A 12,543-nucleotide genomic window follows, 5' to 3' on the forward strand; every position below is an offset into this window, starting at 1 on the left:
TTTTAATTGTCTATTAATCTGGATCATGAAATTCTTGAGCAAAGAAAATTTTTTAGTTAAATTGTTTATTTAAATATAATTACTAATTAAAATAATTAAACGTCCTTAAGTAAATAAAGATAAAGATAAAATAAAATAAAATGTAAAAATTGATATTTAGTTTTTATGTTTATTTTTATTAATTACTGACTTATATGACAATGATTTGAGAATTTAAATGATGAATTTTAATGAAAGCGCATAAAGATTAACATTTATCTAACAACCAATTTTTTAATATATATATATATATATATTTAGTTGGTGTATTGAAAAAGTGAAAATAAAAATTACAATATATATGTGTATGATAATAATAATATATGTTATTTAATCCGCCATTTCATCGTCCTTACTGTCATCCTTCTTAGCAGGAGTTTTTGAGGTGTCCTTGGCTGAGTCATCCTCTGGCTGATTCGAGGAGGCGGTGGAAGCCGAACTCTGGTCTTGGTCTTTCTTGGCTTCGGTTTCTAGGGCGGTGACGAACTCCTCGAGGTTGCCAGTGGCTGCGGCGTTGACTGCGTCCGGACCCAGGCCGAATTGACGAACCATTGGAGCGCCCTGGCCCGACTGCAAAGCAGACCAGAACATTGATAGCGCCTGGGAGAACTGGGGGGACGACAGCGTAGTACACAGACTGTCCCCGGATGGCAAGTGCTTGCTCATTGTTCGCTCCAGGCTTTCTGATGACGTTATCGCCGCCGGGATGGAATTCGTCAGCTCAATCTCTACACCCGTCTGCCGAACAATAAGCTCTGCTGTAGCCGACCGCGAACAACAGATTATACCAGCAGGACTACCGCCGTTTTTTTTTCCCCACAGTGCCTCTGACAGCCACGTTAAGTTAACAATACCACCCACTAATACTAATAATAATCCCATAGACATGCTAGCTATATATTTATCGCGATACTCTACAAATACTGTCAATTGTTTTATGTTGTCTGAGTAGTCCTCGTCTTGGTTGACAATTATTATTATTATTATTTTTAAAATCAAACCGTGAATTTAAAATTAAGCTTGTTCAATTTATTAATTCAATTTATTGATAAAAATAATTAATTAAATAAATAAATAAATTAAATAACGTACAAAGTGACTTGTAAAGTGACATATCATGATATAGATTACAATTACTGTCAGATAACTAGACTAGAGAATATTACGATTGTTAATCTTATCAGAGTCTACTCAAGGTTTTATAGAAAACGATCTAATATTTTTTATAACGCGGCAGTCGCACTTAAACTATTGGAGTTTGTCGGTTTAAAAATTTACTGGAGACTTTTAAAGCGATAAATTGCAGCCAATTAATTTTTAAACAGACAAACGGGGTAATTAGTGTTATATATTACCTGGTTCGCTGAAGGAGGCATTGGGAAATTCCAAAGGTGACCCTGGAGATCAAAGAGATGGGAATCGTCCATGAGAGCTGGAGTTCTTCCCAACAGATTGGTTGAGGCTGAAGACGGGGCTTTGTTCCCTGAACTTTTACCACCGGAGCTGGATCTGGGTGTCTCGCTGGGAGTCACGGTGGTGGGTGCTGGAGTCTGTGATGCCGGAGGTCTCGTGGCGCTGGTAGTAACCGGAGTTGACGGGGTCGTGGTGCTGGTTCGTGAGTTATGTGGCCGCTCTCTCATTGTTCCCAGTAAATTTCCTAAGCCCATTTGTCCGACACCGCCGAAGAGTTGCATCAGCTGCTGCTGGGACATGTTGTTCAGTAGATTCTGCAAATCTCCGTCCCGGCTCATATCACTGCTTCGTATGGGTGTTGGCGGGTTATTTAAATATTCATTTATTTTTCTACAATGTTCTTCGTCCTTCTCTCCTTTGACATCCTGTAAATAAATAAACAAATTTAATTTCTATATAAAGGTAAGTGACCCAGTACCCGATCACTCATGTACTATATATAGATACACAAATATATGAAGGATCGAGTGTTAGTTCCCTGATCAGACACTAGATCTTTTATCAGAATAAATTAAAGTATTTTAAAACTTTTACGTACTTGAAGCCAGAAGAAAAATTTTTTATTTGACAATTTAAATTTCAAGAGGTAAACGCGCCCAGTTTTACATTCAGGCACGTGTTTAAATTCACAGTCATCAGGAAAAATAATTAAATCCTAGAAAGAAAAAAATAAATGAAATTCATGGAAAAAAAATAAAAAAAAAAAAAAAATTATAGGTTACGTCTTCGATGACTCCGGATGTTCTGTCTTTCCAGCAGAAGTGCATGAGAGCATCGTCTCCTTGATAAACGTACAGCAGGCCTTTCCTGGAGTCCGGGTAGACTGTTTTTCCCTTAATGGTCATTTTTCCTGCTTTTAATTCGACTAGATTTTTACTGGCACCGCGGGCGGTGTTATTGCTGAACAGAGCACCACTAGCCATTTTCTTTTATATTTTTATACGTGTATTATTTATTAGCTCTGTAAATATATCAATTTTAAAATTAGTTTTTTTAAATTTAAATAAAATTAAATGTCAGCGAATAAATAAACGAAATTTAAATAAATTAAAATTAAATTAAATTAATTAAAATAAAATAAGATGAATGATCTTACACTGCGTCTGCTGTTTTCTGCCAATGACAATGCACAAATAACATGGCGGCCTATGATCTTTGTTTCGGCGAAATTAGGCACAGTCTCCATCTAGCGACCGAACTGTCACTACTCGGCATCCATCTTTGGATACAAGAAAAAAATTTTTATTATCTACTAAAACTACAAATTGTTCTCGAGATCTACAATCTCGACACATATATTTAATATTCTCCAATATAAATATATATGAGACGTTATTTAATTTTGAACTCGGTATTAATTAAGGACAATGTCATCTAAATTACTCGCGTACACTTTTTAATTATTTCAAATATTTAAATCAAGATCGAGTTCAAGATCAGGAAGTTCTGCGTTATACTCTGACTGGTATTTATTATTTTTATTCAAATTTATTTTTTCAAATATTAAGAGAATCAAGTGTCCCATTTTCAGTTTCCATTTATTTTATTATTAAAATTATTTTAAAATATAATTAGGCGGGTAAATTTAAAATGATTCAAAAATATGATTTTATTTTAACGCAAATTAAAATAAAAATTTTTTTAAATTTAAATAAAATAATTAATAATTACTAGGCCAAAGTAATTTTACAGAAATTTTATTTAAAAAAAGAAAAAATTATAACCTTTTTTTAGTTTCTATGAAAAATTTAAAAATAAAACATGGCGGCTAAACCTTTCAGCGCCTTAGCCAATAAAAAACAAATTAAAAATTATAAATAAATGCACTTATTAATTTTTTAATTTTTTAAATGCGCATTTTTTAAAAATTTTATTTCATAATTTATTTACTCTATTAATTAATAATTTAAAATTTGTCTGATGTCTGCTTTATTTATATTCATAAAAAATTTATATGTTCGTACAGAAAAAATTCTCTAAGCTACTTCTGGTTCTTTGCTGCAAATCATCATCGCAATGTACATCAGTACTCATTGGATCTGTCAATATCAAATTAATCTGTGTCGAGTTGGACGTGATCAAGAAGTCATCGCATCCCCAATGCAGCGATCGCCCATCAGAGAGAAAACCGCGATCCCCGAAGCTGAAATATTCATCAACATTTATGACGTAAGTCTTTAATTAAATGCATGAACAACTTAAAATTTTAGTAATCGCTTATTTAATTAAATTTATAAATCAATGAACAGCATTCTCGTTACTGATAACAGAGCCCGATATTTCCGGAAGCTATATATAAATTTACGTTTGCACGTAGATTATATTTTACTGGCGAACGCGGTACTTTTTCATCTAAAGCTATATCGGCTATAAAAGGGCTCGGATATAAAAGCTGGTTATAGCTTCAATATGCAGTAAACCCCTTCATGCCCTGCACTATGCTTTATGTGTCTTATGACCCTTATAATTCTATATATACATGTGCATTATAGATATATATTTTACAGCGCACACATTTATTTTAAATCTATAATTTTAGCTTTGTCCTGCGTTATCGCTATTCCAGATAATTTTATCTCTGCGTGCGCAATTTATATTTATATATCCAAATATATATCGGGATCGTCGATGAAGGCTACTTTTGTCCTTGCAAAAATATTTAATAACATTTAAATATAATGGAGTAGGATTACGGGAGTTAAAACCTGATGTTTTTTGGATTTTCATGCCAGGATTTATAAACAATACGAATTATTTAGCATCCGTTGAATATCTAATGGCATCAGCGTCTGCTTTCTTGTATATATTTAATACAATACTCCGAGCTTATGGATAAATATGTGGGTAACTCGATGGTTTGCGTTTAAAATATAAATATAAATCTCTCATTTACTCCCACATCTTGACAATGATTATTATAATAACAACAATAACTATGGTGAATACTTATAGGGATCTGTCCTCTTATGTCGACGTAATGGACGTTATTTTGCGGAGTCACAGCTCTTGATGATGCTGGTGACTGCTAGATAACAGTCAGCGTAGGCTGGCAATATTGCTGACTTTATGTGTTAATTTTTTTTCACGTTTAGTGCCCTCGCCGATGAATAAGTCTTACATATTTACATATACATACATATATGTGAATACAATAAATATGATTGAGCAAGTTAAATGAAATCTGGTATCTAATCGTCGTATTCTCATGCAAAGTTTAATGTACGTGGAAGTGCTTTGCTTTTATCATTTCCCCTGCAGTTTCCATTCATACAAAGTAAATTTTATCGTTTCCTTTTATAATTATTTGCTTTTATTAAATGACTTTTTTTGAAATAATTATTTATAATGAGAACAGATAAATTTAGTTTTAAAACGAGGTTAATTTTTATAATTTTTATTTAATTGTCATTTATAGGTTGAAAAAAAAATATTGATAGTAGAAAAGTTGGGGAAGAAAGAGTCTGTAACAAATAAAAGGCACGGAAGCCTTTCCAATTGAAGCTGAGTGCTTACCAATAATAGAGGAAATGAAAAAAAAAAATATATATATATATATATATATATATATATATATATATGTTTATATATATGTAGAGTAAGAAGACATGCGTACAATCACTTGCACTGAATATACTTTCCGTGTAAACATAAAATTTACAAGCCAACGGAAACTATGTTGGATCTAATCAACTAAATTACTGTATATATTGGTATTGTTATTATTTCGTCGAATCAATTATTTAAATGTAAGAGTATGATTATTTAAAGTGAGCTGACGATGATGATAAATTCAAATGCGCGTGATAGTATTTGTGAATAATTATTTAGTGAAAGACTAAACTTTCTAGCAGAGGTGAATATTAAAAAATAGTCGTTAAATTCTATACAATGCATAAAGTTCCTAGTATATATGATATTCCATACAGAAATATATAATGTTACATACATATTTTTTTGTGCGGTAATGTAGACTGAGTCTTTTTCACCTACAAGTCAAAATATAAAAAAAACTGATCCTTAAAATCAACTCTTTATTGCTTACGCTATCATGGTTTTAAACATAAATGCATACATATATTTATATATAACGGTATATATTTATTCTATTGCGTTATTATTCCAAGTACTTGACTTTTATTCATTTTATTTTTATTTCTAAAGTTTTATATTTTAAAGGATAATGTATTGTATATATATATATATACTCTGCGTTGTAAAATCTAAAAGAGTAAGTGGTATTACAGTTTTTTTGTATAGAATTTATTTCCGATTTTTCGTACGCAGGATTTTACTAAAAGGTAAATTGAAATGCTCGAATAATCATACAAAGTCTTTAAATTTTTTATTTTTTTATGTTAACGTCAAAAAGCTAAACTTTAACTTAACGTCAAAAGCTTTACTTGTACTCTATACTCTTTGGCTCACTATATAAAAAAAAAAAAGGCGAAATCCCGGTAGATAAAAGAAAAAGAGGTCACCCTTAATTCAAAACCGAGGTGACTGTCGGGTGAAAATTAAATCGATATAACGAACCACCGTGAAATTCGTGGATTACAATTCACAACTCATACCATCCTGCAGCATTACCATCAGCTTGTCATTTATATTTTATCGTTTTAACATTTTATGACGTTTTGATATCATACCTCTTTATTCTATTTATATCTTTGTCATTTTAATTCCATATAGAGGGAGAAAAATGATTTACACTTTAGCTACTCTACATGTATATAAATATACTATATATCAACTATTTTAATGCATATTAAAAAGTATGATTTTTAAATTATAATCGACCATGACGTCCAAAAATATATACATTGTTTCCAACTTCCAACTATAATCGCTTTTCATCAAAAATTTATATAAAACTACTTGAATAAATGCTCTATATTTCTATATATATGCATATGATTATATTTATAGCTCTGTTTAATATATATGTTGATGATTGTCAGCTTTTGAGTGTTTGTCAATTCAGAATACTTAATCATCGCTGCCTAATCTTCAATTCAAAATATTCTAGCAGTCAAAGTACTCATTAAATTCGACAAACATATATATATATATAACATGAATTCCCGGAGAATCTGTATACAGACGTCACTACACAGAGATATAAACGTACACCATCAGAGTACCACAGAGTCTGCGCAAAACTTTAGCTTTTCTCGGAAATAATAAAACGAACTCCTAAACTCTGGTCTCCTGGTTATTTCCCGCCGATTGCTTATCACCAGCTCGAGCCCTGCGAATTCCCGAGCTGATACTTACATCAAATTTTTGTAACACCTACCCCTAGAGCACGAGCTTTTTGTCGACAAATAAGTAAATGCGCGTAGGCAAAATATCGAGTTTTTTTACTGAAAAATTTTCTTCAGCGATTGCATTGATAATTATCATGACCACATGGTGATTATAAATCCTTGGCAAAGGATACTCATATAATAATAATGATAATAAGGTGTGTCAGTAGTAAAGATGTCCCGAGTGGTCAGACAAGGTAGTCCTTGCGCTCCTGTTAAATTGCCGCGAGTTTTCCCTCGTTCTGGCAGCTGCTGGAGGTTCCTCTGGCGTTCATCCCCGAGTAACTCGAGGTGGCAACACTTTAACCCCTACTCACTATGATAACAATAATAACAGTATCATCCGAAGAGTAGTCCGCGTCCACTCCGACGGTCTTCTGACCGCCGGATATCAAAGCCCCGGATTTTCGGGCAAATTGCAGTTTTTATATCCAAAAGCGGGTCATACCTGTACCCCTGTGGACACCTGTCCTAGACGGGGCGGGAGGGTTCCCCAGGTGAGTGGGTCCTGCTATATGTTATCTCCTCGGCACATGGACTATATGCTATCTATATATTCTACCAACTCATGCATACAATATATGCCATGTTACTGTAGTTCTGTATACATACAGCATTTGGTTTGTGCTGGGGTTGCTTAAATGGAATAGGGAAGTCGAATCTAGCTGGTACGGTTTGGTAATCCATCAAAACCCAAAATCCAGCACATGCACACACATCTACCACATACACACACGTCCTTCTAAACTTAGTTTCTGGGAATCCTGTACTGTGTATTCTCTGCGGCAAGCTTACAATAAAACGACGATCTTCCTCACTTACTGCTCGCTCTATCCATTTCCGAAACTTTTTCTTCCAGCTTAAATTTTATCATCGGATTTTTATGAAGAAATAAATAATGGATTTTTTTAAGTATTTTAGGAAGCGATTTTTAAAAAAAATAGATGGCTCAGAGCTGAATAATTCTATAAGAAAATTTAAGAAGATTAATAATGTGTTGGTATCATCGTCATCAACACCTGTAGTGAGGAGGTGGAATACACATAGGTGAACTTTATCAGCAGCTCTTAGGAAAGTATGAAGGCGTGTGCCTTCCCGGCAGAAACCCTCTTATCCTCAGCAGATAGCAGTGGTTGTACACCCCCTCAAAAATGTATGTATGTATAGACTACGGAATAGACAGCACAGGCGGTCATGTTTTCCTCTTCCTTGTCAGCAGAGACTTGCTGAAACTTTGATGATCCTTATTCCGGTTTTGAATTCCATCACCAACTAAACGTTACGTGGCAATTAAATGCGGCTGAGTAAGAAATATGGCAACATGATGTGTTGATTTAAACCAGGATCATGCTGCCTATCCAGCTACAGTGTATCGTTGCACGTGGACGAATGTCCCGGATAAGTAGCGGACGGGGTTGCCAGTGGGTTGTTTGTTATCGAGCTTCAAAGGGGTTACTGCTCAGCGTATTTCCGGGTACAAGTGTGATTGGACGCTGGGGACTTGGCAGAAGACCCTCGATTTCCTATTGTACCAGGAGATGACGATTGACTGGAGCTAACTGACACTGTTTCTGAATCTGCGCGGCACGGGGTTGCCTCGGAATTATATTTTGCGGGTTTGCGGACCAGATTATATATAGCCTTGGGTATGGATTATGTATGTGCAGACAGCACACGTAGAGTAAAGCTCTCAATGAGGTCGAGTAGATGTCTATATATATATATATGAATAGTTAAAAAAAAAGTTTGAGGAAAAGAGTGAAAAGTGCGAGACTTAAGAAAAGAAGACATCGTGATAGGAGGCTAGAATGCGCAAGAGCTTTTTTCACCCTTATTTTTTTTCTAGTGCTACTGCGTACACTTTATTGAAGATATCTTGATAATTTTTTAATTGGACTTTAATTATTTTTACAGGCTTTGAAAAAAAATTAAATGACAAATTGGAAAAAAAACTAATGAAAGCTTTTTTTGTGACAATGCAAGGATGAAATATTTATGGGAAAGAATAAATGGAAAATTTCCAGGTGAACAATTGATGGAAAGCAAATAATAGTGTTGTGCTAAAAATGTTATTTGGAAAAAATCTACATTATATGTGGGGAAAATCGATTGATACAAAGGTATATATTTTAAATAGGAAAAATAAAACGGAAAATATTGTTATGCAAATTAGGAAGGAAAATATAAATGGCGCTGGAATTATTTCTATAGTTTCTGAGCGCCTAGTCGTGAGGAAAATTCATCCTTCGGGCGTTTAATTTTTCTCATTTTCTCGATCCAGTATCCGCAGAGTCCATATAGACACCACTCATCTACGCTACTATCACAGGCACATTATCCGTGTCTGTCTGTCTGTATCTATGTATGTATCTGTCGAGTGGTACATTTACCAGCGCAGCTAGCACGCGATTATATAGTGTACTATTAGGGGCTACAGCTGGCACAGCTTCTGTCTGCCTGCTCACTCGTCCACTGTCTGACATTTTAGATTTCCAAGCAACAAGTTTTCCCGGGTCACACTGAATTTCAGTGGGGATAGTCGGGAATGAGGGTAGTCGGGAAAACGGCGAGTATGCTTCTCTGCGTTGTGTTTTCCCGTTAAAAAGACGCCTCAATTTTCCGTGGAATTTCTCATTTTCACTGAAAAACAAAAAAAAAAATTCCACAAATTATTATTGCAGTAAAAAAAAAATTTCTGAAAAACCTTTCAGTATTACATCATATTAATCATCAATAAACTCAATAAATATATTTTTTTTTCCGCGAATCGATAAAATGAAATTGTCTACAATTTTTATGAATATAAAAAAAAATTTGTTATCATATACTTTTTACTATTGGCAACAGATAGTATTATATTTAGAAAAACGTCTGGATGATGATAAAATTATTAATTCTTACGAGGAATTCATATGTAAACGGTATGCACGAAATAATTTAAAGCAACCGACATTAAATTTCACGGAAGCACAAAGGCATCACACAGTCATCAGAAAGTAGTAGCAGCAGCAGAAAGATGTTGGTGATGGCATGAAGCAGCCGCGGGATTTATGACCGAGCATACTCATGGACTCATACAGACTACACACATGTGCGCACGTGTATATATGAGCACACGGACACTGGGTGTAGGGTTAAGTCGGAGGAAGGAAGAACGAGCGCGAGGAATTCTCGGAGGGCGGTTTGGAATCGTCAATAACCAGCTGGGTGATGAAGAAAGGAGTAAACAAGTAAAAGAAAAAGAAGAGGAGAGCGATATCGTGGCATATATGATGTAGCAGAAGAAGAAAAACCAAGACTACCAAGACTTACTAACCGTTCTTGCAGAGCCAAGAGATAGTTTCTCGCTTCTGCTGCTGCTAGAACTGATCGCCGTGCCCGGGAGGATCAAAGCCACCGCGTTATTTCCAAGAACATTTCCTGATGGACTTGTTCCCACTCGGTTTCTGCACTTTGGGTAAATAATCGAACTCTTACAAAGACCTTGAGTCAACTTATTGTCTATATATTTATATACATATTACATAACATATATTTTTTTCAGTTTCCGTGAAATTGATTGCAATTTATCAATAGAAACACGCAAATTATGTCATTGATATTTAAATTTAGCGGGTCTAAAACAATGTACATAAATTTGGAACAATCGAATGAAAGACCCGAGGATATAAAAAGGGCATCAGTTAAGGGCGTGTGCTGACGACAAGTAATCGATACTCAATGATATTGAATGAAACCACACCCAGAAAAAAATCTAAACATGACACATAAATTTGCCGGCAGTGCGAATGTTCGTAAATAATTTTTATTGGGAAAATGAACGTAAGGTAAAATAATAAATATGTGCAATTAAAGAGCCAAATAAATTTAAAAAGTAATTTCAGGTGTGAAAAGTTTTAACGAGCAGAAAGCTGCTGATAGATTGTTTTTCCGAGGTTTTTATACAGTTTGAACTTTGCGCATCGTATATTGTATTCCTGCAGTACTAAGTTACGATGAAGCACACGAGTTTCGTTTAATTTCACAAGACCCTATAAAGGTTATATACCTTATACCTTATATTTTATACCTAGTGGTATAACAACCCAGTCCGGTAACTGGCGTTGGAAAATATACGCCCTCGTAAAGCAGAAAGAGTATAAAGGTAAAGGAGCTGAGAGTTAGTACTGCAAGGGTGGAAGAGAAGTGCGCTGTGTGTGGAATAAGAGTACTGAAGGGTGTTCTACTCCGATCCTTCTCTATATCTATATTTTTTACTGACACTACAACCATGATACCACTGTATAAAATCGTGAGAGAAAAGTTTGTAGTAAAGAAAAAAATATAAAAAATAAAAGGCATGAGAATAAGAGAGATAAAAACTGAGGCTGAGACTAAACAAAGGGAAGAGTGATCCAGAAATGGATGACGCGTGTGGGTGGTGGGTTGAGGGCTCGGAAAAAAATAAACCAGAGGAAGAAAAAACTGACAGCACAATGCTCGAGCAGATCCTAGGGGCGTTTGAGAGAAACACATGCGGATTGCGGTTGCGAACTAATGAAAATCCATACGGAGCTTTGGGAAATTTTGAAATTTACGAAATGTCGAGGAACATTTTTTGTGGTGATTTAACTTGACCATTTACGGGAAAGTTTGAATTAGAAATTTTTAACTCTAACGGAAGAGCAGTTGATAATTTTTTTTACTATGGAAAAAAAGAAGACAAAAGCTTTTAAAGCCTTGAGAAATAGAGGAATAGGATGAGAGTTCGAAAGGGGTGCGCAGAGTATATATGTATCTTTAATCTTTATAATCAAGCTCCGGTTCAAGTCCTTAGAACCCCTTTTTTGTTGAAACTTTCTCAACTCTCTCCCCTATATACTTACAATCTACAATAAATATATATACTATGAGTTGAGTAAGAGAGTTGGTTGTATGTATCATCATCCGCTCATCTCTTAGCGCGCAGGCTCAAGATATCCCGGGGGATCGTATCTCCTGGAACAATTGTTACCTACTCTTGTACTCTTCCGTTTTGGCTGGTTGCTTTACTTTGCTTTTATATATCTTGCGCTCTTACATTTTCTCCTACTGTCTCTTGGGATCTTCCAAACAATAATATTTTCACTTCAAACACACCATTATTGTCATCTAGAACAAAAAAGTTTTCATATATAAATACAAAGAATAAAAAAATTAGTAGATATCACGGAAAAAGAAACAAAGGTAGAAATTTCGTACTGATCATTATTCTACATTATTTTCGAGGCCTTTTCAATGCAAAATAATGGAGAAAAAAAATTTATTCAATCCTAGAACATTCACAGAAACATTCGCCTGGACATCTAGATGTCATGTTGATAACCACCTTCTCTATGGGTCTATCAGTCAATTCGTTTTCATTTTGCCTTCTGATTATCATCCCACACTTTTTTGGAGACTCTTTCACTGTCAAATGATAAATAACTAGAATTAATGTTTGGCGCGTAAGTGCGCATCTGTCGCATTTAATACATTTATTTCAATATCAGGTGTTCGGAAAAGAGGCTCCACATAATTTCATTTCCTCTTCAGTATAACTGAAACCCCCATTGATACATTAGTCTAGTTTTTTCTTCTGATATTTATTAACAAATTTTTTCTAAGCTCTAGTTTTTTCCAGATTAATCAGACCGAAAACAGATATGAAATTTTCCGAGCCGAGTAGTTTATTTTGCCCACGTAGTTTTCGCTCATTTTTTTCCGT

General features: G+C 34.5%; 1 protein-coding gene across 2 annotated transcripts; it reads right to left on the minus strand.

Moving 5' to 3' along the window:
- Positions 1–164: 164 nt before the first annotated feature.
- Positions 165–2,665, minus strand: LOC103569323 (proteasomal ubiquitin receptor ADRM1-B). 2 transcript variants are annotated; one of them, XM_014441562.2, is made up of 5 exons: positions 2,609–2,665; positions 2,235–2,473; positions 2,051–2,167; positions 1,395–1,877; positions 165–777 (listed from the first exon to the last, which is right to left on the minus strand). In XM_014441562.2, the coding sequence occupies exons 2-5, from the start codon at positions 2,433–2,435 to the stop codon at positions 370–372; spliced, it is 1,209 nt and encodes a 402-aa protein (XP_014297048.1). In that variant the 5' UTR covers positions 2,436–2,473; positions 2,609–2,665; the 3' UTR covers positions 165–369. The 2 variants fall into 2 exon arrangements, with proteins under 2 accessions (XP_014297048.1, XP_014297049.1); XM_014441563.2 differs by having other exon boundaries at positions 167–609.
- Between the last annotated feature and the right edge of the window lie 9,878 nt (positions 2,666–12,543).

Source organism: Microplitis demolitor, chromosome 5 (genome assembly GCF_026212275.2).
Source record: "Microplitis demolitor isolate Queensland-Clemson2020A chromosome 5, iyMicDemo2.1a, whole genome shotgun sequence".
Classification (NCBI taxonomy): Eukaryota; Metazoa; Arthropoda; class Insecta; order Hymenoptera; family Braconidae; genus Microplitis; species Microplitis demolitor.

Excerpts from the sequence above, each read along its gene's own strand:
- LOC103569323 (XM_014441562.2), bottom strand. The coding sequence starts at position 2,435 with ATGGCTAGTGGTGCTCTGTTCAGCAATAACACCGCCCGCGGTGCCAGT. Across the intron at positions 1,878-2,050 it reads AATTTTTCTTCTGGCTTCAA|GATGTCAAAGGAGAGAAGGA; the intron begins GTACGTAAAAGT and ends ATTTATTTACAG. Across the intron at positions 778-1,394 it reads TGCCTCCTTCAGCGAACCAG|ACGGGTGTAGAGATTGAGCT; the intron begins GTAATATATAAC and ends ATTGTTCGGCAG.